Source organism: Haliaeetus leucocephalus, unplaced genomic scaffold (genome assembly GCF_000737465.1).
Source record: "Haliaeetus leucocephalus isolate CR32 unplaced genomic scaffold, Haliaeetus_leucocephalus-4.0 Scaffold384, whole genome shotgun sequence".
NCBI classification, from domain to species: domain Eukaryota; kingdom Metazoa; phylum Chordata; class Aves; order Accipitriformes; family Accipitridae; genus Haliaeetus; species Haliaeetus leucocephalus.
Window position 1 is genome coordinate 2,286,540 of NW_010972820.1, and position 25,513 is coordinate 2,312,052.

General features: G+C 36.9%; 1 protein-coding gene across 1 annotated transcript in view; it reads right to left on the reverse strand.

The window, feature by feature from the left end:
• MMS22L (MMS22-like, DNA repair protein) overlaps positions 1-25,513 on the reverse strand; it is a 98,386-nt gene that overhangs the window by 65,628 nt on the left and 7,245 nt on the right. Inside the window, exons 5-12 of the mRNA XM_010573440.1 lie at positions 24,239-24,291; positions 21,197-21,284; positions 20,931-21,108; positions 19,760-19,853; positions 17,665-17,795; positions 13,587-13,700; positions 11,579-11,758; positions 5,610-5,672 (exon numbers count right to left, since the gene is read on the reverse strand). Coding sequence (XP_010571742.1) covers positions 5,610-5,672; positions 11,579-11,758; positions 13,587-13,700; positions 17,665-17,795; positions 19,760-19,853; positions 20,931-21,108; positions 21,197-21,284; positions 24,239-24,291 — 901 coding nt within the window. The remainder of the gene's footprint in view (positions 1-5,609; positions 5,673-11,578; positions 11,759-13,586; positions 13,701-17,664; positions 17,796-19,759; positions 19,854-20,930; positions 21,109-21,196; positions 21,285-24,238; positions 24,292-25,513) is intronic.

The following is a 25,513-nucleotide window of genomic DNA, read 5'->3' on the forward strand; positions in this document are numbered from 1 at the left end:
AGGGGGTGGGGAAGGGGGGGGGGGGGGGGGGGGGGGAGTAAAACTTGTGGGTTGAGATAAGAACAGTTGAATAGAACAGAAAGGAAGAAACTAATAATGATAATAATAACAATAATAAAATGACAATGAAAATTAAAGGATTGGAATATACAAAACAAGTGATGCACAATGCAATTGCTCACCACCCACCGACCGATGCCCAGTTAGTTCCTGCGTAGCAATCCACACCCAGGCCAACCCCCCCCAGTTTATATACTGGGCATGACATCACATGGTGTGGAATACCCTTTTGGCCAGTTTGGGTCAGCTGTCCTGGCTGTGTCCCCTCCAGCCTTCGTGCTGGCTGGGCATCAGAAGCTGAAAAATCCTTGACTTAGTCTAAACACTACTTAGCAACAACTGAAAACATCAGTGTGTTATCAACATTCTTCTCATATTGAACCCAAAACACAACACTATACCAGCTACTAGAAAGAAAAAAATAACTCTGTCCCAGCTGAAACCAGGACACCCAGGAAGGGGAATGAAGGAAACCATGCCTCAGATAAATATTGGGAAGTTGACCCCTTCAGTTCCAATTACAGTGCTATATCCTAAATTATGTCCCAAGCTCACCTTGCTCAGAAAGGTCTTAAATAAAATAATAATAATAATTAAAAAAAAAAAATCACTGATGCCAGATAATGGAAAAAGATAGCATTAGGTTGTATTGGGGTTTGTTGGGGGGGAGGGGTGTGTTTGTTTGGGGGGGGTTGGTTGGTTGTTTAGTGGTTGTTGTTGTTTTAAAATAGTCTTTCATTAAGTACCTGTTACTGAAAGAGCAAGACTTCTGCTCTTACCAACAATGCTACTTCTTATGGCTTACTATGTCTTAGAGCTGCTTTTTTCCCCTGTTTTCAATGCTACACAAAGGAGTTATAACTCACTAACTTATCTCTACCTCGCTATACATTCATGTCAAAAACATTATTTGCTACACTTTATCAGAATACTGTAAACAATTACGCCAATCATCTACAATAACTTCTAATCATGTCTGCCTTCTCATGAACAATTAAGGTAGGGCGTATGGCTTCTAAAGTGGTATATTTCTAAACGACTTGAAAACTGAAAAGGCATTTTCAGTTGCCATAGAAAATTATATATTCAAAACATTATGTATAACAACATACGAAACCCCTAAAATAGAAAAGAAACTCTTCAGGAGAGACTCATTAAAAGATGTACAGAATAGTAGTTCAAATATAATAAAAATGCCTACAAATGAAAGGTGACCCTCAAGTATTGTTTTTATTTACGACATAACTGTAACTATTAAATCAGTAGTCTTCCCAAAATAACAATCTTTTATAAAAAAACAAGGGACAGAACTGCAGCCATTTTCAACAGCTGCTTTTTTTTTAATGAATAAAAGCAAGAGTCTTGATATAAAACAAAAAACTGCAGCTGAACATACCTATTTCTCTAGAGAGATCTACCCACGTCATGGTTTAACATTATGAAAGATGTAAAAAAAAAAAAACCAAACAAAAAAAAACCAAACCAGCACCCTTTAGAAAGAGAATGCTTAGTCTTAAAGCTGTAATTTGTGCATAGGATTATGTTTAGGATCTACTTCAACAAACAATGACTGCTTCAGTTAAATTAATTCAACAGTAAATATGGTACCGTGAGCAGCTTCAATTTCAACGATTATTTATCTGTCCAACAATAGTTTTAGAACAGTTTTCAAAACCAGGATAGTACTGAAGGCTTTATCTCAAATTTAATATGAAAGTTCTCCAGACTTCAAATATCCCTGGGATTAATGGACTCTCTCATTGCTCTTTTGCTTAAAATGTTCTCTTGCACTGCTGGAAATACTACCAGAACTCTTGAGGTAGTCAGCTTTTAATTTATCACAGAAGGGAAGAATACCAGATACTATCAAAATGATAGTAGTATCTAAACACAACATTTTTCTCTTATGACCTCCTACTGTAGTAACAAAATTGGTTTTCTAGAACTCCAACAAATACTTCTGTATCTCTTTTAGAGTAGAATTAAACAAAAAATATAGTGAAGGTATGACAAAATTGAGGCAGAAATGAAACAACATGAAGCATTTATTTTCTAAAATGAGAGAAGGCTAATAAGACAGACTGCTGTTAGTTCTTATGAATAAAAAAGCTTTTGATTCTCACTTACAATAAAACTCTGTAAATACAAATTTATCTTATACTGACAATCCATAAATTTAGTCAGTTTGATGTTGCCTAGTATAAAAATACAACTATGTTAATATTTCTAGTACAGCCTTTTTCATTTTGTAGTACAAATAGAATTGTAAACCAGCTCTACTTTTGTCATTAGCCCAGTAACAGACATCCAAATTACAACAGAAGTAGGGAATACTTATGTAACTAGTTTCCCCATAAACGTCCTTTTTTGTGATACAGATGGGAGATCTTTCACACGAGCAATTGTCTTCAACTCTATCCACCGAGAATTATAAAAAAAGGGAGCAGTTTCCAGCTGAGAAACTCACCAGTCTGTCAACTGTTTGAAACTGAAAGGATATATCCAAGGAAGCAGCACTCTACACTTGCACAGGTATCCACTATTGCTCCTATGTTTATTTACAGCTCACAAATAGAGTATTTATGCTTCCCATCTCCATTGGTCCCCTAACCTGAATACCACCTTCACATCTTTTCCTTGGTCAAAAGCAGGCTGACTATAACATTATAAAGAAGGAGTTCCTACCTGGAGACAGGGCACTGCAGCACCCCTCTGCCACCTTCACCTGGACATAGGACATCTCCTCAGGAAGTCTTTACCATCCCCAAAATCAGGTATATCCTGGATGAAGATGGCTCAGGCGCTCCACTGCCTGCATGAGGGCTGCCCTCTCTCTGCTGGGAATCACTATACTCAACAGTTTTACTGAAACTACCCAAATGCTGCAGGTTTAACACTGGTTAGTCATTTTTGCATCCCAATACTTAGCTGTCCTAAGGATGTTAAAGCTAACTCCAGTTTCTGCTGATTCATCATCAAAGGTGACCATTCTTTTCTCTACTTTCATGGCACTCCCCTACCCTCAAAATCCACGTCTGCAACAGTGCCTATTAAATCATCTTTTCACAACACAGAAATTGAAGTTCACACGAAGAGAAATTAACAGTTACTGGTAGGAAGGAGATTATCAATTTACATTACAAATGTATGGTCTGCACCTTTTTCAGATGCTTTTGAATACACAAAACTATGCATACTTGATTTCATCTCCATTTCCTCCCATCCTTTGTATATTCCCATTCTGCTTTTGAAATTAGGGAGCAACAAGCACAAGTGGATTATGAGGTTGAGGGACATACTATGTACTGAACATGATTAGTTTTTAAGCTCCCATATACTTAAAAATGAAGTTTCTAACCACCAATTCCTGCCCTTTCTTACAAATGAGTGATTCAGCACTATCATTTCTTCTAACTTATTTTGCACAGCTATTACCGTGCATCTCTAGTATAAATAACAGAGGGTATATACTGAAAAGGATGGCTCAGGTAGGACTTACTAACAAAATCAAGCCAAGTGTTAGTGGGCAGTATCATCGATACTGTCCTCTTGTTCATTCAAAGACCACTATTCTCCCTTTTGCTTTTTCCTGCTTCTCCATGTTTCATTTCATTATTGACTTCTTGATATCTCCTTGTGCTTCTCATTCCTACATTTTCTGGTCTCAAACATACTCACTCAGGAGATACTTCAGAGATGCAAAAGATTAAGATAAGAGTGACCACATGAAGCTGACAGATCAACAGAGGAGATGGACATGTCTACTGGTAAAAGAAAATCTCCTTCCTAGACACTGTCAAGAAGGCTGGTGTGCAGGGATAGCAAGCAGGATGCGTTTTTTAATAGAAGTACCTACATGTACTTGTGCACACACATATAGGGACTAATGCTCTCCAAGGACACCTCCTACAAGCAGCTAACTCCATAATGCAAGAAAAAACAATGAACAAATTAAAAAAAAAAAAAGGAAATAAACTAGATGGCTCCTTAGGCTGTTGGTAATAGTTGCAAACATATCCTTGGTAAATGAGGGTTTGTTTTAACTCCAATAGTGGTTGCCTTTGGAAATTAAAACTGATATTTGCCTCATATTACTGTGTCATGACTGACTCATTATTCGAATCTTCTGAACTTGGCCATCTAGCTGCCTTTCTAAACTGTCTACAATTCAATACTTGTTTAACAGAAGCATCAAAAAGCTGTATATTTTATATACATTCAACTTCAGAGTAATCTTTATTCAAAACAATAAACACTCACAAGAAAAGAGGAATATTTTGAAGAAAAATGTAATTACAAGTGTCCTCTTACTGTTTCTCAGGTTGCTGACGTACAGAAGATGCAACACAGGAAGGTGGCTAATAAGCCACTCACGGTTTTTATGCCTCTTATCTCATGTACATCTCTCCAGTTTCTCTCACAGAACAGTAAGCACCCAATAAGTGAAGTCATCACTGTAGTTTTAATGTATATGCACAGTGTGCGTATTCAGTTATGTACTGTGAAATCATTCAAAAAGAGTTAACCTTGTTACATAAACATTAGACTTTATGTATAGCATGATTTTCCAACTTTTTAAATACCCTATTGTTTCAACTATCCTAACAACTACAAGATATCTTTTTGTAAAAACCGTAATTGTAACAAGTATTGTTCCATACTCCAGCTTCAACCGCAGCTGTTGCTGCTGCATGAGCAAGGCAGTAATAATAAAAAAAAGAACTGATTCCTCTTTTGCTTTCAACAACAGAACTGTGCAGATGGCTTTTTATTTCATGAGCGACCAAATAAGAAAATAACCATGTTTATTCTTGTCTTAAGCATACGCAAATTAAAGAAATTATTTTTATAGGTGTTGCTGATACAGCATTTGCAATTTGTACCATGCAACTTCAGAACAAATTTACAGAGCTACAACGTAACATATTTAAAAATGTGATGAACAGCATATTTAAAAGCATTTTAAAAGGAGGTCAATTCTGACCTCTGGGCCATGAAGCATTGCATTAACAGTTTTGCAGAAAGAAAAATGATAAGGTATGAAATGAGTGCTCAGAAACTAGAACCTTATCAGTAAGAGTTTGATTCAAGCCTGTAAGACAAATTGCTCAGCAAGGCAAGTCACCTTCCCGCTGTGATGAGGATATAGCTGAATTTTCAATGCAACTGACTATCTCCCTCATCATGTCTCCTCAACTTGATATCCTTACATTCAGTATCTGGTTTACATTTTCTAAGCATCCAGTTCTTATTCTGAATACATCTTGTCTGAGTGGCCAAATACCTTCCCTTCCAGGATAATTATCTTTTTCCTTTATCTGACAATTTAGCATCAAGCACAACCACTTTAAAGCAAGTGTAACCGCTAACAAGGAGGGAACTGTATACTGCCACAGTTCAGCTACGTCCAGGATGTTCATTTACCTGTGATAAACACACTAGAATTCCAAAAATACGCTTGTTAGTTTGACTTTGTTTCAAGCACTGTCTTTTCCTGAAAGCATCCCTGACACTTCCCTTGTTCATTATTTCTTCCTTTACACACTTACTTGAGCATCAGTGGATTTTTTAAGGAGTTCTTCCACAAATTTCCAATTGGATTCCTTCCGTTTCTGAAAAATAATGATTAGCAGCATTTGTATTGCTCACAGGAATCATTACATAATAACATGAAAATAAGCAGGCAAGAGATTTCCAGAAATATTTCAGTTCATGACAGCATATTGCAGTCATCACTAAAACCAGCTTTTTCATTTTATGAACGTAATTGATATCTGTCCTAAAAATTATGCCTCAAAAATGAATAGAGCCGAAAATAAAGAGTACGCAATTTAAACTGGTTTCAGTGACTCGTTTGCAATCGCAACCTTCACTTTTAGTAAAGAAGCAAAACATGCATGCATTTTTGATCAGTACAAGCAGTAAGTATGTCTTACAATTTCTTTCTTTAACATTCTGTAAAAAGGAAGATATAAGGGGTAAGAAGAAGGAGAAGGTACAATGTCACCTTTTCTTGGTTTTTTTCCTTTTCAATGAAAAAAACCACTTCTAACTCATTTTTCCCAGGCCAAACATTAAGGATTGTTTTGGCCAATTCAGTAAGGAGTTGGCCAGATAGTAATGGCCTATATAGATAAAAAATATAGTGTAGGTCAAATATGGCCCATAATACATACTCTTCAGCTTGGGAAGACAGATGACTATCCATTTGAATCAACTAGACCATGCTAGTGAAGTAAGACAGTTGCGTGGCAAAGTGTATTAAAAAGGAAGAGAAAAAAAACATACTTAGGCAAAGCAGGGAAGAAAAGGGTAGAAGGTTTTGCAACTAAGGCTCTTTCCCAGAAAAAAAATAAAAGGCAACCAAGCCAACAAACTGAGAATTCTAGGAGGTCCAAAAGTCATCTCTTACACTCAGCTTGTGTAGATAACTACATGAGTGACCACAGTACTTTCATCATTGTCCCTCCTTACTCATTCCCTCCTCTACCACACTGTTAAGCCCTGTAAATTATTCTGCAGATACCTGTCCTTTAAATGCCTGTATCTAGCTTACAATAAAGGGCATCTTATGCTTTGGTAATTGAAATATAACTACTTTCCAGCAGCAACACCATTGTGCCCTATTCTCCTCTGCTACTGACTACGCTACTTAATGCTGTGACTTGGTGACAATTCCACAGAACTCCAGAAAGGACTGAATTTTAAAGATGAACTCTTAAGAAGATGCACTAATACTAACGTAACACGATTTGACTACTTGGTGGCTTTACATTTTTGCACAAGAAAAAGAGAATTCTGAAAGATTGCTGATGGTAGCAAGTCCCAGTCTGTAGACTGTTTATGGAACAAATATGAATGAAAGGACAGATCTGCAGGAAGTTACACTAAAGCTGTGATTTCACGATTCAGGAACTTGAGCAGCATCAATTAAGGAGTTCCCACTGCTTCCTCCTCATCCTGGCAGCTGTTCTTCCTGCCCTCACAGCTGTAGCATGCCACCACTCAGTTGTTCTGGTACTTCTGTTTGTGAGGGACAGCGTGAACCACATCAGTGAACTGACCCAGAGCTTTAGGAGAGAAAGAAAGAATGGAAAAAGGGAGGAGGGCCTGACCGAGGGCATAGAATAGGGACACAAATAATTGCACCACAAGAGCAGAAGGCATATCATGCCTAGGGTGGTAAACAGGACTTCTTAAGCTGTCATTACTGCCAAAGCCTTTGTATCATGAAACCAGAGCTAGCATCCTGTCACAGGAGGAGAGGCCACTGCATCAACAAGTAGCTAAGGAGTAAAAGTAGCACTTCAATAATGAGTAAAACCCATTGCACAATCAGCATTCCTAGACAGTTCTGGCTAGTATTTTATGTCGTATTTTGACTGCTGTATTTTAGAGCTTGATGTTATGTGAATACCTACACACTGGCATGGTCTTACTGCAGATCCCAAGAAAAGCTAATCAACTGTTCAAAAGCCAGATTTATCAGAGGTGAGTAGATAGTAGAGTCATGCTAAATGACTATGAGACCTCTGAATGTCTGGAACCTGCTCAGAACATGCTTTTAGCAACCCTATAGCCTAAGGACACATGATTTATACAATTTATAGCCAAAGTTCCAGCTTCTGCAGTATGCAGATCACCTTACAAGATCTTGGAGTAATCTAGGGCGAACTCCTGACACAAACTGAAATTGATTACAAGAGTGCACCCAGGTTCAGCCCAAACTCAGGAAAAAGTGACACCAATCACCTGCTGTGCTCTTTTTCTTTTTTTTTTTTTTTAGCCTCAATTGTCTCTATCTTAACAGACTTGTTTCATGCAAATCTCACTAAATTTACATCCTAACAGTATTCCCTGCTACCCTGGTGATATGGCATGGCAACTGTTTACAATCCATCCTTGTCAGAGAATACATACCTCAAGACCTTACAGGGCACACAAGTGCTGCTACGACCAAAAACTTAAGCTGAGACCCTCTGGGTTTGCAGGAAGAAACTTCTGCAAGGACTAACAGCTGACTACCTGGAAGAGCCATACCAAGCTTCTCAGCTGGATGTCCATGTTTGCATATCTTGCCATGTAGTCATTTCAGATTATTCTATTCAAAGGCAAGAATTCTTAGCCCCAAGTAATACTGCCTATATTTCCCTAGCCCATGGTATATTGAAATTGACCCCTGCAATGTTCAGAAGTAGCAAATTTTCTCATAAGGTCCCATTTGGTTTTCAAATGTACAAATCCTGCTTTTCAGAAGAGTGAAGTGGGACCTGAATGGAGGGTTATGGAAAGACATGTACTGTACAACACTCACAACAGAGTCTCTAAGAAACCTGGCCAAAATTTTCCAGTTTAAAAAAATGGTTTCATGTTTATGAAATATATATTCAATATATATGAATCATTGCATATTTGAAATTATGTTATATGAGCTAAAGGGGAAAAAATAAAAAGAAGCAAGTCTGAAACCTATTTAGAATTTTAAAAGCTTTCATAATAACCTCAAGGCCATGCAGACCACATTAAAAAATTGAAAATCTCCCACAGATGACATAGGCTTAGAGGCAATTTTTACTACAGAGCACATGAATAACCATCATTATGACACATCACCCTCCCACCTCTGATCACAGTTAATTAAAAGAAAGCATGTGTCACGAAGCTATCATATCAGATGTTTAACCAACAAAACAGGACTACATTGAGCCCTGATGTAATTCCACTGACTTCACAAATTTATATCACGGTCTTGTAATGTTCAAAGAATGTTTGAGGCTGTAATTCGGCAGGGGGATGGGGGGTGGAGGGGCATTGCAGACTGGACCTAAAGAAAAATGGTTACCATCAACTATCCATGACAGATTACATTCCTGTGGTGTGTGAAAAGGCACTGCTGTTACCAATAGATTTTTTTTGTAAGCACCCATGGCACTTAAGAGAACAGGGATCCCTGGACAAACTCACAGTCACACTCAGAGAAATGCAAAGCACAGCTAACAGTCTGAACATAAAGACTACTGGAAACATCAAGGGGAGCATGCACAGGACGGTCTCATGATTTACAAATCGAGACTTGGAAATTCTCTTCTCCCAGGTGGGCTCTAAGGAAAAAATATTATTTAATCTCGGGCAAGTCACTTCCTGTCACTGCATCTCAGATTCTTACTTTAAAATAAGAACAACAGGAATCCTTTTTTCCATTCTACATCTGTTTGGCTTATTTAAATAATATAGTGCCTGGGGCAAAAAATAATCTCTCATGAGGCTAAATACATAGTATGTATCAGTATGAGAGACAGGAAAAAAAAAATCCAATGATCAAAGTAAACAGTATCACTGCATTTTGATTAGGGCATAAAATATAAGAAACCCAGGATAAATGTCTGCTTCACACTGGTTTCTGTATTCAACCTGGGAATAACCTTTTCTCTCCATGTAGGTTCCTCTAATAAGCAGGGAGTATAGTAATTCTAATCTTCCCCAATGTCCCTCTGAAATACACTATGGTTTGTGGTCCTCCCCCACTACCATAGTAATGGGGCAAAAACAAGTGAAGCTTGAGACAACCTTCCGTATAACAATCAGATGTGGTCTGCAATTTTATACTGTATGAATAAGAAGTTGCTTTATTTTGCAATGGTATTATCAGAAAAGACTGAACCACATGATAATGAGCAGCCTGCCACAGGATCCTGAAGGATCTGTCAACCTGCAAGCAGCAGAAGCATAAGCATCCCACGTTGATCAAGTCCTCTAGTCACCAGAAATGGTCATGAGTTTTTCAGCTAAATATTCAAGCAGAGTTACCACACCTTCCCTAACTTTTTTTTTTTTTTGACAAATCAGGGAATTTGCAAGATAAAAATCAATTGAAGTAATTCTTACTTTTATTAGAAAGTCTAATTTTACGTAGGATTAGAAGTATTCACAGAAGTTCAACAGTTTTCCTTCCTTCTCTGTTTATATACTAATGCTTTTAAAGATCTAAAGATGGGGGGGGGGATTTTAAGTTATCAAAACAAATTGATCAACTGATGTGATCAGACTCTTCCCTCTTTACAGATCTGCAGTTCACAAATGTATTTCAAGGTTTTCAACTTTTCGTCCCAAGTCAGAACAGGAAAACATGGTAAAGATTTTGGGAAAAAGGAAAAAGGGTATGACATTTCCAGTTTTAATACACACTACTATATTACAAATAATAAAAGACACTTTACAAGAAAGGGTATTTGAGCCCAATTTGTGGAAGAAGCCATATATAGCTGGTGCTTGGCAAACTAGGGAATATAAACCCAACCAATTCAAAAAAACACCCCACCCCCAAACTACAATGAGGCAAAAGATCAAAGAACAAAAGGACAGATGACAGAAGATGGCATGACATGATTCTCCCTAGCGCCAAAAACACTATCAGACAAAAAAAGTCCACAAAATCTAGATTTCTGGATCTTCAGCGATCTCTTTGGCTTCTAGTCAGCTCCCTCTATAGTCAATTAAGAAAAATGGTCAGCTTTCGTACCTCTCAAAAAGGATGAATTGCCTCAACAAATGCTTCTTTCCTTGCAAATAAATGATTAGAAACTTAAGACTAGGCAGGATGAAGTAAGAGAATGAAAGAAGCGTCAGGGCTTATATGATGCCAGAACTGCAGAAAACTGCAGCGAGGTCCATGAAGGAATTTGATGCATCAGTACCAAGTATGGCCCTATATACATCTTACAGGTGTAGGAGTGGCATATGCAGGTCTCATCTAGGTCCCTTACAGAATGCATGGTAATGTCAAGTCCCTCACAATGAGATTCACAGACAAGAACCTGATTAATCGGGGACTAGCCTGCTCTAGCCAGTAAGAAAATCTAAGGCCACCTTCTAAGAGCAAACATCTTGCAACTTACCGCCAGAACTTCCTAAACTGAAACTTGAATTCAACAGTTATTAAACAGTGTCTATTGGTACCACACCAATACAGAAAATTAAACTGCATACACAAACATATGTGCACCTCATCATGCCATTGCTGCAATGCAAAGGGAATGCAATTAGACAGACTGGAATTTACCCAGAACAGACCTACCGCTTTTTTTTTAAAAAGTGGCATTAACAATTACACAGTCAATGTTTGAGGTTTATACTTCGTACAGTACACTCTAATATGTTCAGTTCCTAAAACAACAAACCCAGTGAAGCATTTATGCTGCAGGCAGACAGTCTTAAAACATATGCTACATCATTAAGTATATGTGCTACTAACTAGTTGGGATATTTCAAGTTTCCCAAACACAGTAATCTACTGAATATGTGGTGTATAACATGAGTATGTCAGGGGCTCCTGGAATGTTTACTGACTTGTACAAAGCACACTTTAACACCACCAATCTTAAAGGACCTTTTCTTAAGGAGTGTGAAAATTCCTGTATTACAACATGAATTGTTTTCTGCCAACAAAAATAACCAAGCAAAGTTAGAGACCTGAATAAATTATAACAACTTTTACGTATTTAGAAAAAAGCATACCCACCTTTTCATCTAGATTTCCATTACGGTCAAACTGGTAGAGCGATGCCAGATGAGTAATAATCCACCAGCTAAAACTCAACGGGTCTTTACACTGAATTGTTTCAAAACCAGACATCCTTTCAGAACTACTTGGCCTTTCAAAAATATTCTTTAGATTTTTGTTCACCAAGCTCCAGAAACACTATAGAAAATGAAAAAGTAAATTTGAACTGTGTTGAATTACAAAGCCTATGTTAACAATTTTCTCTACAATACTGTCTTATTGATTAATTTTCAGAGAACAAGCAAGATGACAAGCCATTTAAAGAAAATAACAAAAACCAGTGTTCATTATTACCAGAGAAAACCTGGGGCTACTTTAGAATATCAGCTTTAAATTGCCAGTAAAAAGCATTGTGAAAGGACAAGCTTTGGTCACAAGGAAGAACATGGTGTGATACTTCACAGACAAAATTACAAGCTGGTGGAATGACGATGTGCAGACGGGATGGTGCACCAACACTCACATGAGAGAGATTACAGTTCTTTAATGAAGACTTTTTATAACAGATTTTTGTAAAACTCTAAGTGCCAGCCTAACCTAACCAAGAGGAATATAGTAGTAGATGGTAGAGAATCAACGTGAAAGACAGCAAACTGAGGTTCAAATTCCCTGTTTTGTTCCAAGTCTGTTCTAGCACTGACAAACTGATTAATTCTTTGGCTCGGATCCCTGTCTACACCACAATATTACTACTTCTTACAGCCTGTGCCTATCTTCCCTAATTACACAGAAACTCTCTGCAACTTCTTTGCACCTGTATTTCACCCACCTTAGCTGGGTCCTGATCCTAACTTATGCTTCAACATGCTAGTGCTAGCATGAACAGTTAACACTAATGAAGTTTCACTTGTGTTGTCCACCTTTACATCTGTTGTCATTAATGAGCAAATAGCTATGAGTACAAACACTACACTGTGAAGTACTTCATTCTATACTAAGTGAACAGTACTCATTGTGCAGATGGCAGCTTTAGTGTTTATAAAGATTATTTCAGAAAACTTTCAAAGGATTTTGACACTTCTTAATTTTCAGTCAGAGAAACACCAGCTCAGTTCTAACCAGCAGTCAAAGAAAAATCAAAACACTAGAAAATATTAGCAAAGGAAAAGAACAAAATAGAAAATATCATTATGCAATGTATAAGATCATATGGCCACCTAACCCATACTTGGAATACTGCATGCAATGCTGGTACTCTGCCATTTGAAATAGGATGTAGTAGTATGGAAAAAGGTTCAGAGAAGGGTGACAAAGATGACCACAGGCAAAGAATGGCACCTGTAAAAAGAATGACTAAATACAGTAAGACTCTTTAGCCTAGAAAAGGCAGAAGGGAAGAGATACCAGAAAAAAAACTGAAGAGACATATAAAGTAATAGTGGTGCAAGGAAGGAGAACAGGTAGTGATTGGCTCTTCCAATAAAAGTGTAAGAGGGCATCAAAAGAAGTCAGCAACTGCAAGATTCAAAAACAAAAAACAGGTTGTTTTTGTACAGGTAGTTAAGGAATGGGTATCAAAGACAGAAACATGGGCCAGATGGATCATTGGTCTGACTGTACTCATGTTTCTAATGCCTGCAGATGAACCATTGCATGACATAACACATAAATTGCAAATAATAATTTCTTTTAAAAATGGGTAAAGATGGTTTCTTTTCTTTTGTTCTACCACACAACTTTCACAGTCTATTCCTTTGCTTTGCTTTCCTTGGCACAAGGAGCACTCCTTTTCAGTGCCCTAGGTCATAACTAAACAGTACACCGCAAACCTAGAGTCAGGACGTGATGCACATTCAAGACGGCGGCCTAAAGCATCACAGCTAGCATGCAGTCCTCCTAAAGCAAATATGAAGCTCAGTTCTATTATCAGATATGTGCACTAGTGCATTCATGGCAATCTGGGGACATTTGGTGACTGTACTGCGTATTTAACACGCATGCATGTGTAACAGTACTCTTCCATTACCTCTGTGTGAGACCCTTTATTTCTGTGGTCCAGCAACTGAATAAGTAGAATCCATAATTCTTTAATGCAAGTACAGAGATAATGGTGACTAGTAAGAGCCTCAGAAGGTCTCACCTGAAAGAGAACATGCAATACAATTATTCAGAAAAGTGTTATTTTTTGAAATTGCATTTTATGTACCAATATTTCCTCTGGTTTTGGTTGTTTGGGTTTTTTTGCAGTTAAATAATATAGCTACAAATACCTATTGGAAAGTGGATTATTTCATTAATACCCGAAATATATCTCTCATACAACAAAGACCGTTTGCTAATTCTGCATAAGTTACAGGTTGTGCTATTTCTTCCAAGCCACTTTCAAGCATTATTTAACCAAATGAAAACGGGATGCTGAGGGCTAAATGAAAAAGAATTTCAATAAATACTGATTCATTGTCTGACAGTATGGAAAAGAAAAAATGATTGATTAGATTTTCTTGATGTTCTTGGGAAGATAAGAAAAAGATTTCAAATGATTTAATAGCTATTATTGTTGCTATTTTTAAGTGAAAAATCCTTAATGACTAGGCATAATGCTAGTAGAATATGTTTTTGTTGGCATGAGGATGTTAATGTTCCCACAACATTTCACAAAATCTGCTTTTCGGTAAATTTACTGGAAGGCATTCTTTTAATATGCATAAAACAGCATATTTCAAGTCATGTACGTTATTTGATTACTATTCCATATTTAACAAAATTCACTCAGACTGATGCATTTCAAATGCTAAGTAGTCTTCTTGTGATTCATCTTTCAGTTTTACATTCCCTGAATTGTGAAACAAAATAAGCAAAACAGCAAAAGGAAGTGCTAAATACATAAAAATTCTCTGTACGCTTTAATGTTTTTAAGACCTACCAGCACTGTATTTGAAATAATCATAGTATAGACAAAACTTTACTTACTCTGTCTTAGGACCTATGAATCCACTGAATTCTATTCAGAGGTAGTAAAAATAGTGAGAAACACTTTGCTTAAGTAGCATAATTCAGCACATTTTACCTTCAACAAGGACACAATAGCAGAAATGTTGAAAGAAGAGAGGCAGGACAAAGCACCTCATACTCAATTTATCCCTAAACAATGAGTAGTCCAAGTTTGAATAATCAACTTACTGTCCTCTAAAGCAAATAGACGGGAATGGGCACCTACAGAGACTAATTCATCTAACTCACTGCAGGATAAAGAACTGTTGCTATCCTTCCCTGACAATAAAAAGAACCTAGAGTGACTAGTTGAGCCAACTAACTCCTAGACACCTAGATCTGATGAGATGAATCCTGAATTTTTATATCCTCATGCTCTTCCTGATCCATTCATGCACAACTATCCTCAAATCACACTGGTACTTAAAATCATTTCTGAATTTGGAAATCTAATGGTGTAAATTAAAAATCAAATCAAAATATGCAATGCCAGTGACAGCAGTATCTGCGTGAAAGACATTACAGAAGTGAGAGTTAATGACTAAAAACCACACTCTCACAATTAGAAGAACAAGTGTATCACCAATAGATTCAAATCTGTATAACATTCTATAAGGATACAGACTTTTGATTTACCACCCACCTTTAGAATAATAGGTTTACAACTGCTGTTTTCATACAGCTCCAAATCAGGTTTAAATACTGAACACTTAATTATAAATATTAATTTATATGTATTTAGAAGTGTGACACATAATTTGTTTTCCTCTCTCTACAAAGAACCCTGCTTACCCTATGAAATTGCCAGGGTGGACCCTGATAATCAATTTAAATACACCACGAGGTCAAGACTGAAATATTTAACATAATTGTATTATTCACATTCCACATACGCTGTTTAGAGTTTTTCATGTGCCTATGCCTCCTCACGCTTTTAGTTAAAGATCTGTTATGGGAATCTCTCAACAACCTGAATTAATCTTATGTAAATATTATCTTGAGAATAAACATCAGTGTGACTACTAAAGTCTGTTGAAAAATTTATTATTTAACTACTAACTTCCCAAAAATGAAGTGCCTCAAAAATACTCTGGTTATGACTCATCACCAAAGAGCAAAACAGATCCCTCAAAAAGGAGCAGTCTACTTATTACAGACGCACTATAACACTGGAGGATTTTATGGAAATACTAGGTACACAAACTATCTTACAAGTGACAGTTTCAGGCCTTTTACATGGAGTACCAGTTGTTGCAGCAACTAGGTTTTTCCATCTACTACTTGCGCCTACTACTGTGTTCTTCTCAAGATAGCAGGATCTCTTCTGCACAAGATGTGCAGTATCCATCCAGGATAGAGTTTGGCTAGTAGTATCAAAGCAAGACACCACGCAGATACTGGTTAGACTAAGGATAATCGAGACATTGTTTTCTTCAGAGATAGCTTGGATTTCCGCTTGCAACATCCCAAGTTCAGTATCTTGGTAAGAATGGTTATAACCTCAAACTGTGGTACTGTCGAGACAATAGAGCCCTGGTGCCAGAAACATGCTGTTGAAAATAGAAAGAAGATATCCAAGGATATATATTTCTCTGCCAAATGTATCTCAGAGCACAATGGGCTCAGTACATGATCCAAGTCAAATGTCTTGATACCAGAGCTGCCCCAAGAAACAGATCTGCAAATATGAGTCTGGCGGATTAGAGTTTACATCCGTCCTTTCAAGGATACCCACAATGTTAAGAGCTGCACTTCTGAAAATTCTCAGCCAAAAGCTTAATGACGTGTTTTAGTGATGATCTGGCAGTGTCATCTATTATGGGTATCGGTGTTTTCAACAGTTTTGAGGGACATTATTTCTATTACTGGATTATAGCAATGAATGCATACTAGAGGAGGCACCAGCTGAAGACATGTTATCCAGCTCAAGTGCAAGCTCCACTTCAGAAATCAATCTCCAATAGAACTAGTTCAAGCTCTGAGCCTCAAGCCCAGGGAGAGCTGAAGAGAAAGCAGTGGCAAAAAAAAAAATCTTCTCTCCTTGTAATATAGCTCTGTGGAAGTAGGATGAATTTCTCATTTTAACATCTGACATTTCAAAGCCTACCATCAAGCACAATGGTCAACAGATGCTATTTGAATCTTCCTTTAAAAAAATTACTCTCATCTATTTGCTTTTCATGGGGCAGGAAGTTGCAGTATTATCTGATAATTTAATAGATAAAACTGATTTTAAAAGGTAACAGAGTTCTCTACAGAAAGATACTTTAAAAGAACAGTTATCAAATGCTAGTACAGCCATTCCCACCCCCCCAACAGTAATATGAAAGAAGGGGAACTCCGTTTTTCATGTCTTTGTACTAGGAAAACATAAATTATACAGTGGTCACTGCTACTTATTCTCAGAGTTCAGTCCTGCACTCGTGTATGACACATGCCCACCTAAAGCAGGTTTCACAATGACACAAAGAAGATTATGTAGTTCTTTTACTAGCTGCTGTACAGAGCTATTATGACTTTCTAGCTTTGGAGTGCTCAAAACAAGTGAGAAAAACACTGCAGCTGTAGAAGGAAAGAAAAAGAAAAGAAAGGAGAAGGACAAGTTTTCCCTTGACAAACATAAAATCACTGTAACAGAAAGATGAGGTTGTGGAAATAGGAGCAGTGCAACAATAAACTGTAATATGACAGTCTGTAAGTGTCCAGTTAGCTTACTGCCAGGATTATAGTTACTCTCTTTTTGTTTCTGTTGAGAGGGTTTGAAAAGATTTTTTTTTTTTTTTTGAACCTATAGCTCTAAACCTTTTAGACTGTGCCATGTTTGGCATTAAACCTGGAACACTGAACTTAGGAAATGTGGCACTCACTTCTGCTCTGTACACAGTGCATTTCAATATTACTCTCTCATTCAACTGCCAGATGGTCATGAATAAATATAACACAATTTTAGCTCCTAACAAATAACACTCTTTAAAACATGGGGATATAAATCCATACATAACATTTAAAACTTAGCAGTAAGAAATCATCTATGGATTGGTGCAATATCTAATTCATATGGGTCCCAATACAAGCATCTAACTGCCTGTGTCCTACATAAAGAAAAAAGTTACCTTTATATACTTGTTGATGGACAAACTTATTAAATCAGATATGAGATTTCCACAGTGTGTTTCAAATAAACTGATACTGGTTAAATTCTCTCCGGTTAGATTTATGAAGCGGTTAGCATATACAACTTGTCCTAAAACACAAAAGAAAGTTAGACCTATTTAGTCCCGGCTGTAGGAATACAAGACAGAGAGGAATTTTTTTTCTATTCTATATACTTTAGAATTGGCTTGTTGAACTGTATGTAATTTTAATCTACAAACTCATTTGGGAAAGTTCATCCATTCTAAGATCAAGCTAGTCCCTGAATTATTACCCTGAAGTCTGGTATTATTCTGGCTGACAGTAAAATAGTTTGGCACTTTACAGCCTTTTATTGGCACAGTTTTTGCAGTGGAATAAAGATTTATTTATCTGCAAGTTCCTTTTTGTCACATGCCAGTGCGCATGTTCTGAAACCATGACATGTTTTGCAGATATGCAAGTTGATGACAAACAATTCTGGAGAGGTCTAACACTTTCCTTTGGATGTGTTGATGTAAAAAGCTGGCATGATCATATTCCAACTTGAGCATTTGTAGACATTAACACAGATAAAATGGTAAAGTTAAGAGGCTGTAAGATCTTATCCCACAAGCTTTTCAACAGTACAACTCCCCTGACATCAGTGGAACAGAAGATATGTAGAACGAGCCTGTATTTTATTATTGGAAATGCAGGGTGAAGCCCTGAACCCACTGTCCCACCATTGGTCTCAGCAGTGGGAAGTTTCTACTCAGCATACTCTACAGAATGAGATGAGAACCTATGAAATTCTACAAGGCACATAAGAATACAAGACAAGATAACAAGTAAACAAGTTTACTTTACAGAGACACTACTGTCTTGACCAGTAAATTTTGTTGTTAAAAAGCACAAGCTTTCTCTTACAAAAATGGATTACCGCATTATTACTCAGAACTTTAGAAATATAGAATTCCAGACAGTAAGTTGCCTCCAAGTTTTCCCACCCTTTCTCCAAAAAGCCCCCAAAAAGGAAAATGGGTTATCCCACAACAGATCATAAAAGAAAATTAGAATTACAGAACAAACAGCCAATCCACACATTATCCAGTAACACAGACATGCAGAAACAGTGAAGATGCATTAATCTGAGCAAGGCTGTGTTGCAACAGAACTCAGAGCAGGCAAAAGCTAATCCAAGAGTTCAGATTCATTACCAGTTACCTGCGCTAAACATACAATGCATTCTTTCTGGACCTCAACATTACTCCCAATTGTTGCAATTTCGATATGGAATTTATATTGATAATTTATAATAATGGGAGGTGGGGGGTAAGTTTGGTTGTAGTGACACGATTATAGAAGAAAATACATTTCTGTGATTTATTTTGCTAGCATGGACACAAACAATAGATATAATTCTCACAAAGCAAATAAAGTTGTCTTCTGTATTTTAACAATTCTTCAGCAAACTGAACTAACTTGAAGTTGGGTTCTTCAATTGCATTCTATGACCTTTTTTATCTAGCTTCTATGAACAGCTTATTCTTATCAATCTACTGTTTGCCCTTTTAAAGACTTTTTTTTAAAGTCCCTTTTCTTTTTCTGTACTTTTACAAACTCCTCTGACTGAGGCTTCTTCTTTTGCCCAGTATTTTCTTAGCATCACATATGGTTAACAATACGAATTCTCTGTTCTGAGACTCTTTGCTCTGGTACATCCTTGGACACTTTTTCTACATCATTTTCATCAAATTGCTGTTCACTGTTATGCATTCTGAATCTCTGCAAATGTATTTTTATTTGTGATGTCAAAAAGTGTATTGTTAGTATGTTGTAAGCATCAGTTGAGAACAAACTTTGTAATCTTGGTCAAGTTTTGATAGAACAAATTCCTAATGCTATTTAATTTAATTTCAGCTACTTGAAGATTCACGAAGAACCTGCCTTCACCATATTTGAGTTTATCCTATTAAATAAAGCTATGCTTAAAAACTACCAAAAGTAGTAAATGATTCCAGACAAATTAACATGAAAAAACTAGGTAAGTCATATGTACAAGAGTAAGTTCAAGAAAAAAACCTACATACTTACTCATCATTTTTTCACTTAGTACATGAAGAACTTCCAATACTAGCCAGTTAATATCCAAGTGGAGGTGTAGTAAATGCCATGAAGGGGGAAAGACCTGTGACTGGAAATATACACATTTAATTATTTTTAACATTTCTTTAGCAAATTCTGGATACTGTACGAAGACACGTGAAGATGTGCACATGTTTTGCCTGCAGTGAACATTATGGAGATCTATGATGAAATACACTGTAACACACAAAAATACCATTTAGTTAAAAAAAAAAAAAAGAAAACAAACAAAAAACCTTCATGACAATTAATTCTGTCTGTAAAGGATGTTCGTGAATTCTTTAATCTGATCTAAACTACAATTTAAACACAATGTTTTGATTCAAGCTTGACAGATTACAACACCCTTAGTTATCCTTTCCTTTCCAGAAAAGTGTGCTCTTAAAGTAATTCCAAAATTTTAATATTCTCTTCTGTAAAGTTTACTCGAAATTACTGTTTCTTTCATCAGCTCAACAGTGGCCATACTGACAAGCTAAATGAACAGAAAGATTCAAAATGCTGCTTTCCAGTGGATCATTCCTCTCCAGATACTAGTTTATACAACCCAAGACTGAAATTCCTTTTTCTTTCTAAAAGATTTAAAAGCATTTATTATATGTATGCACAAATATTAATGGTGTATACTTTATTAGTGTTTAATGTTGCAGTGCCTACTTCCATGTCTGCACGTTCCTTCTTTATATGCATGATCTTTTCCTATTTTGAGTCAGATTTCAGAATGTATTTTAAAAAAAAAGTGCCCCTCCTACTGGGAAGCTCAGAAATTCTAACTATTAGTAAGGACAAACACCAAGGAATTTTTTAAACATACCACGCTAATTCAAGCCTACTTATCTACCTGTAGATATCCTCATTTGTTCAGTGCAAGAAGAATTCTAAAAAGCTATAAAACATAAACATAAATAAATAAATAAAAACAACAATGGAAAATCCAGAGCTCATTAGTTGAGTTTGCCAATTATGGGATGGCACTTAGTTAATAAAGGGGAAAAAAAAATACAAAGCATAACTTCAATTTCAGCCTGAAGAAAGATTAATTCTTATTCGGCCAAAATTTATCAAGTTGAATATGTACTGTTACACAAAAAAAATTCATAAGTTTATAAAAGACATCAACCTTTGCCTGATGTTGAATTGTAAATGCTGCCAGGACACTACTAGGGAGTTCACAAAGGTGACCAATGTGCATGGTCAAAGCATGAAGCTCTTCCACCAACACAGATGGTAACTGCGCTTCTAGTTCTTCATATGGATGGAGCATTCCATCATATTCCACTTTAGGGGGTTCCAGATACCTGAGCACACATACACAGACACACAATCAGAAAACAGCTAAGAAGCAAAGCTCAGTACATAAGTTGGTAAATTGTGTGCAAATCTCACCTGAAGATGAAAACTTTCACATAATGCAAAAACTCAGTACATTGACACCTGATGGTCTCCGCTTCAGAGTGCAAGTTTGCAGCTTGACCTGAAGTAAAAGAGATCAACAGCTCAAAGCAGATGTGCCCAGACTGTGACTCATGTAACATGTGCCTTTTCCCCAGTAATTAAACAAGACCACTGGAAAGCCACCCTCTTTTCTGAGGACAACTTGGAAGGTGACTGGTGGCAAAACCCCACTTCTAAATGTCATCTTGCCAGAGGGATCCATTCTTTATCTTACCATCTCAGGCACACATCCAGATACACAGAGAAAAGAAGGCATCCAGTCCCTCAGGAAAGGTGGCAGAGGCAAGCAATCAGGGCTAGAAGAAATCATTCAACCCTACTGCCCTGCTCCCTGTCTGCTTCCAAGACACCTTCAGAAAAGATGTGTGAAACAATTTCTCAGCATCCTTTTCTCTTGAGGGACTTAAGCAGGTGGACTTATTTGGAAATATGCTTTGTAACTTCTCTTCCTAGGAATCATCACGTTGTTGCACAGTGCCTTAAAATGTGTAATGCTAAGAGCCATCCACTCACAATCCTGTAGCCTGCCTTTCACTTGCAGCTCTGTACTCTTTCAGCCACTTATTGAGGCTGTATGTCTCCTTTCCTTTGCTCCCTGAAGCTGTTGTTCTCATGGTGTTACCCTCCTTATCTTGCACCTGCAAGCTCAAACACCATCACTATGGCAGAAATTCATTGGAAGCTATTGCCATTGGTGTGAGAATCACTCATTTATTCCCACATCTTGCCTTGTAGCGTTCAGCTTATACTAGACACGGATGAAACTTAGTGCATAACAAAGCAGATACAGTCATTTAAATACCCAGTAACTACTGTCCAATAATATAAATATATATATGCAAATGCTTAGCAACCAGTTAGCCTGCAAAACATGTACCTGATTAAGCACGTGCCAATCATTAAGAGCATCATAAATGGGAACAGCAAATGAGGAGTTTGGGCAGGCCCCAATGAAAGTGTATCGTGCTAGAGGAGATGAATGGCAAAAACTTTGACGCCTGCTGCATTTGACTGCATGTCTAGGGAAAGGCAGTCGCCTTTGCTCCTCTTCCCAGCTGGCCACTGGGGAGTCTTCCCTTTCCTTTTCTTGTTCGCTGTCTCTCCTTTGTTTCCCCTATATCCTCCAGGTAACCTTGAAGTTCACGTATGCCACTTGTTATGGACCCCACAAATAAAACTTTAGGCTTATACGCACAATCTCAACATCTTGTGAGCAACAACACTCACAGAGTGAAGCAAATCAACTGGTACAAGTACCATAATATTCCAGTGTACAGCCTACCCCTACCACTCAAGATGCCATAGGATCTGCCATGGTAGTGAACCACAGGTTTAGAGGCTCCAATCACTCTGTTCTAAAGGAATTATTTATAGATATTACTGCTGCTTTGTAGCAGTAACAAATATTTTACCCTAAGTTCTCAGAAGTTCTGTTGAAGCAAAATTTTATATTACAGTATTTCACTACAAAATCTTTTGCATACTGTCATAAATCATTGAGCGATGAAGTAAGTGGAACAAAACAGGAACAGTAGAGTGTTAAGAACATATCAGGTATTTTAAAAAAAAAGACAAAACAACACAGAGCATAAGAAAAGATTTTATATGGCTTCCACATTACACAGTTCTCAGTACCAAGTCTCCAAAGCTCATTAAGACTGATAGGAAATTAAATATACAGTATTGATATCTGTAAAAACATATACACACAAGAAAGATTTACTGAGTTAAAACTCTAAACTAGGGTTTTAAACAGTGGCAACAGCGAATTTATCTAAGACATCAATAATACCTAACATCACACTGCCTGATCATTTTAAATATTTTACTCCTCACAACACCCCTCTCCTACCAGCCTGCTTGTATAAAGGAGGAACTGAGTCACAGATGGATCAGTGACTTGCTCTAAGTCACAAAGAAAGCCTGGTGCAAAGCATAAAATTCAACAGCTATTTATTTTACTAGCTTATTTGACAAGAGGAAGAACAGGATACAGAGAAGAGGACCAAGCAGATGCTTAAATTTAAGGGAAAAAGAACTACAGAACAGTTGCTTGATGTCCGGCTACCATATCAAAGTTCAAATGTAATTTAAAATAAGGCTATTTCCACTTATGTATTCAATGTCAGCAAAATTAGACTTTTAAGATACAATCAACAAAAGCATATGAAAGAAGCTTGATGATAAATTCATACCAATGATTTAAATGGCAGAGCATGACAATACCAAACCAAAATAATAATGTGTAAAAATATTCACTCACACTCTTGGAACACTAGCAATTTATCTGTAATGAGAATATACTACAGACAGTTTATTTCTGAGTAATTACTTCTCAACTTGCTAAGTAATTCAGCCTTCAAACTTAGAATAAGCCCAAGGCTGCAATAATCCTTCAGAAACATACTGCTTCTCATGCCTTAGTGTTTAATTGAAACAAAGCATTTTGTAGTGATCCCATTTTATCGATCCTGCTGCAAAGATAATTTAAGTTTGTAAATAACTCTAAACTAAACAAATATAACTAACTTGTTTAAATGTAAGCCAAGAGAACACTGAAAAAAGTCACTACCTTTGTAACTAAAATAGTTATTGGGAGTTTTGATGCAACTTTCCATTTTTAATTAAATAAGTTAACAGTTTCACCAAATTCTACCTTAGGGGTGACATCTTGCTCAAGTCAAATTGATGCAAAATTCCCCACTAAGGTCAGGATTGCCCTGTGTACCTACTATGCAGGCAGATCTGGTTTCAAACTGACTCACAACATTTCCACTATGTATTTTCACACTACCTTACATCACTTGGTTGCCTATATTTGTACCCTTACTGCAGGCTTATGCTGTTCTGTGGCCCACTCCATGAGCCCTTGGTCAAGAGTCAAAGCACAATGTGATCTGTGATAATATAAGCCTATAATGAAAAGGTAGTCAGATACCTATCCCAGTGTCAGATTACATGTGTTAAACTTACCAAAATCAGATGAACTCATTTGTACTAGGTTTTCCAGTCTGTGTATCTGTTGCCTAATTAAAGGAATACAAAGGTTTATGGTATTTATATAGGTAAAAGTCCTTTAACTACATCTTAGTAAGGTCTAAATAGAACAGAGAGAGGTGAGAGGTGTTTCTTGCTTTGTATTTCTGAAAAAGCTTACAGAAATGTAACTTAGGAAAGAGTATTAGTTGAAGGCAACAGACACATCCAAGTGTGAAGCAATGACAACGGATAGAATTTTTGCTTGTTTTAAAAACATTAAACACAGTAACAACAAACACAAAATTAGCTAAATATCATGAGAGGGGAAAAAACAACCACACGCACAAAAACCCCGAAAGCCATTCCCTGTAAGCGATCTTTCCACAAATGTAACTCCACTTCATATTTGACCACAGGATAAACCTGAAAGTTAGCCCTCACGGCATACACTCAGTATATACTAAATTAATTCACTTGCGGATGAGCACTAGTGAATTCTGTCAGCAGCTTTTCCCGCTTCCTGCTTAGGGTGGTCTGCTGCTTAACTTGAGCACAAAAGATAAAGAGCAACAAATACAGCAGAGTAAAAGGAGACAGTGTCTCTAGAATTAAAACTCAGTTCAGTTTTGGGGGGGGAGAGAGAACATCTTTAAAGAAGCTGCTAACTGCTACTGCAAATAAAAATTAAAAAAAGCTGTAACATAGGTAAGTACTCAGCCATATTCTGCAACAACTGTTATTTTTAAGTGGTCTTCAAGTACAGGCTCTGCAGAGATAACACAGTACTAAAGTAAATATGTGAAAAGTGCAACTGTGTAAGACAGACTTTTGAAAGAAAATGCTGCATAAATTGAGGAAGGAGCTCTCTGCCTCATTTCTTATACAGTCAAAGCAGCAACTACTGAAGGATTCAAAAGCAGGATACTTGGATCAAACCCAGATCAAATGTTCTTAGGAAAAAAATAAATTGAAAACTAGGAAGTGCCCACAAGGATTCAAAACCCCAGGTTGTAACCTGCATATTAAAGGACAGGCACACATTAAAATTATCTCCCTTAGCTCTTCCTTCCTTAGATAAAATCACGCCAGCTACTCAAGATTATCTTCAGCCATTTAGGTGAGTTGTGGAGTTTTTTTGTTTGTTTTGTTTTGAAATCAAAGCTGAATTTCTACACAAATTTTTCAAGTATTTCAACCATGTAGAAAGGAAGGAAGTCTAAAGCTTGAGGACTTTATGAAAGAAGGCTGTTGAGGCTGAAGGTTAGAAAA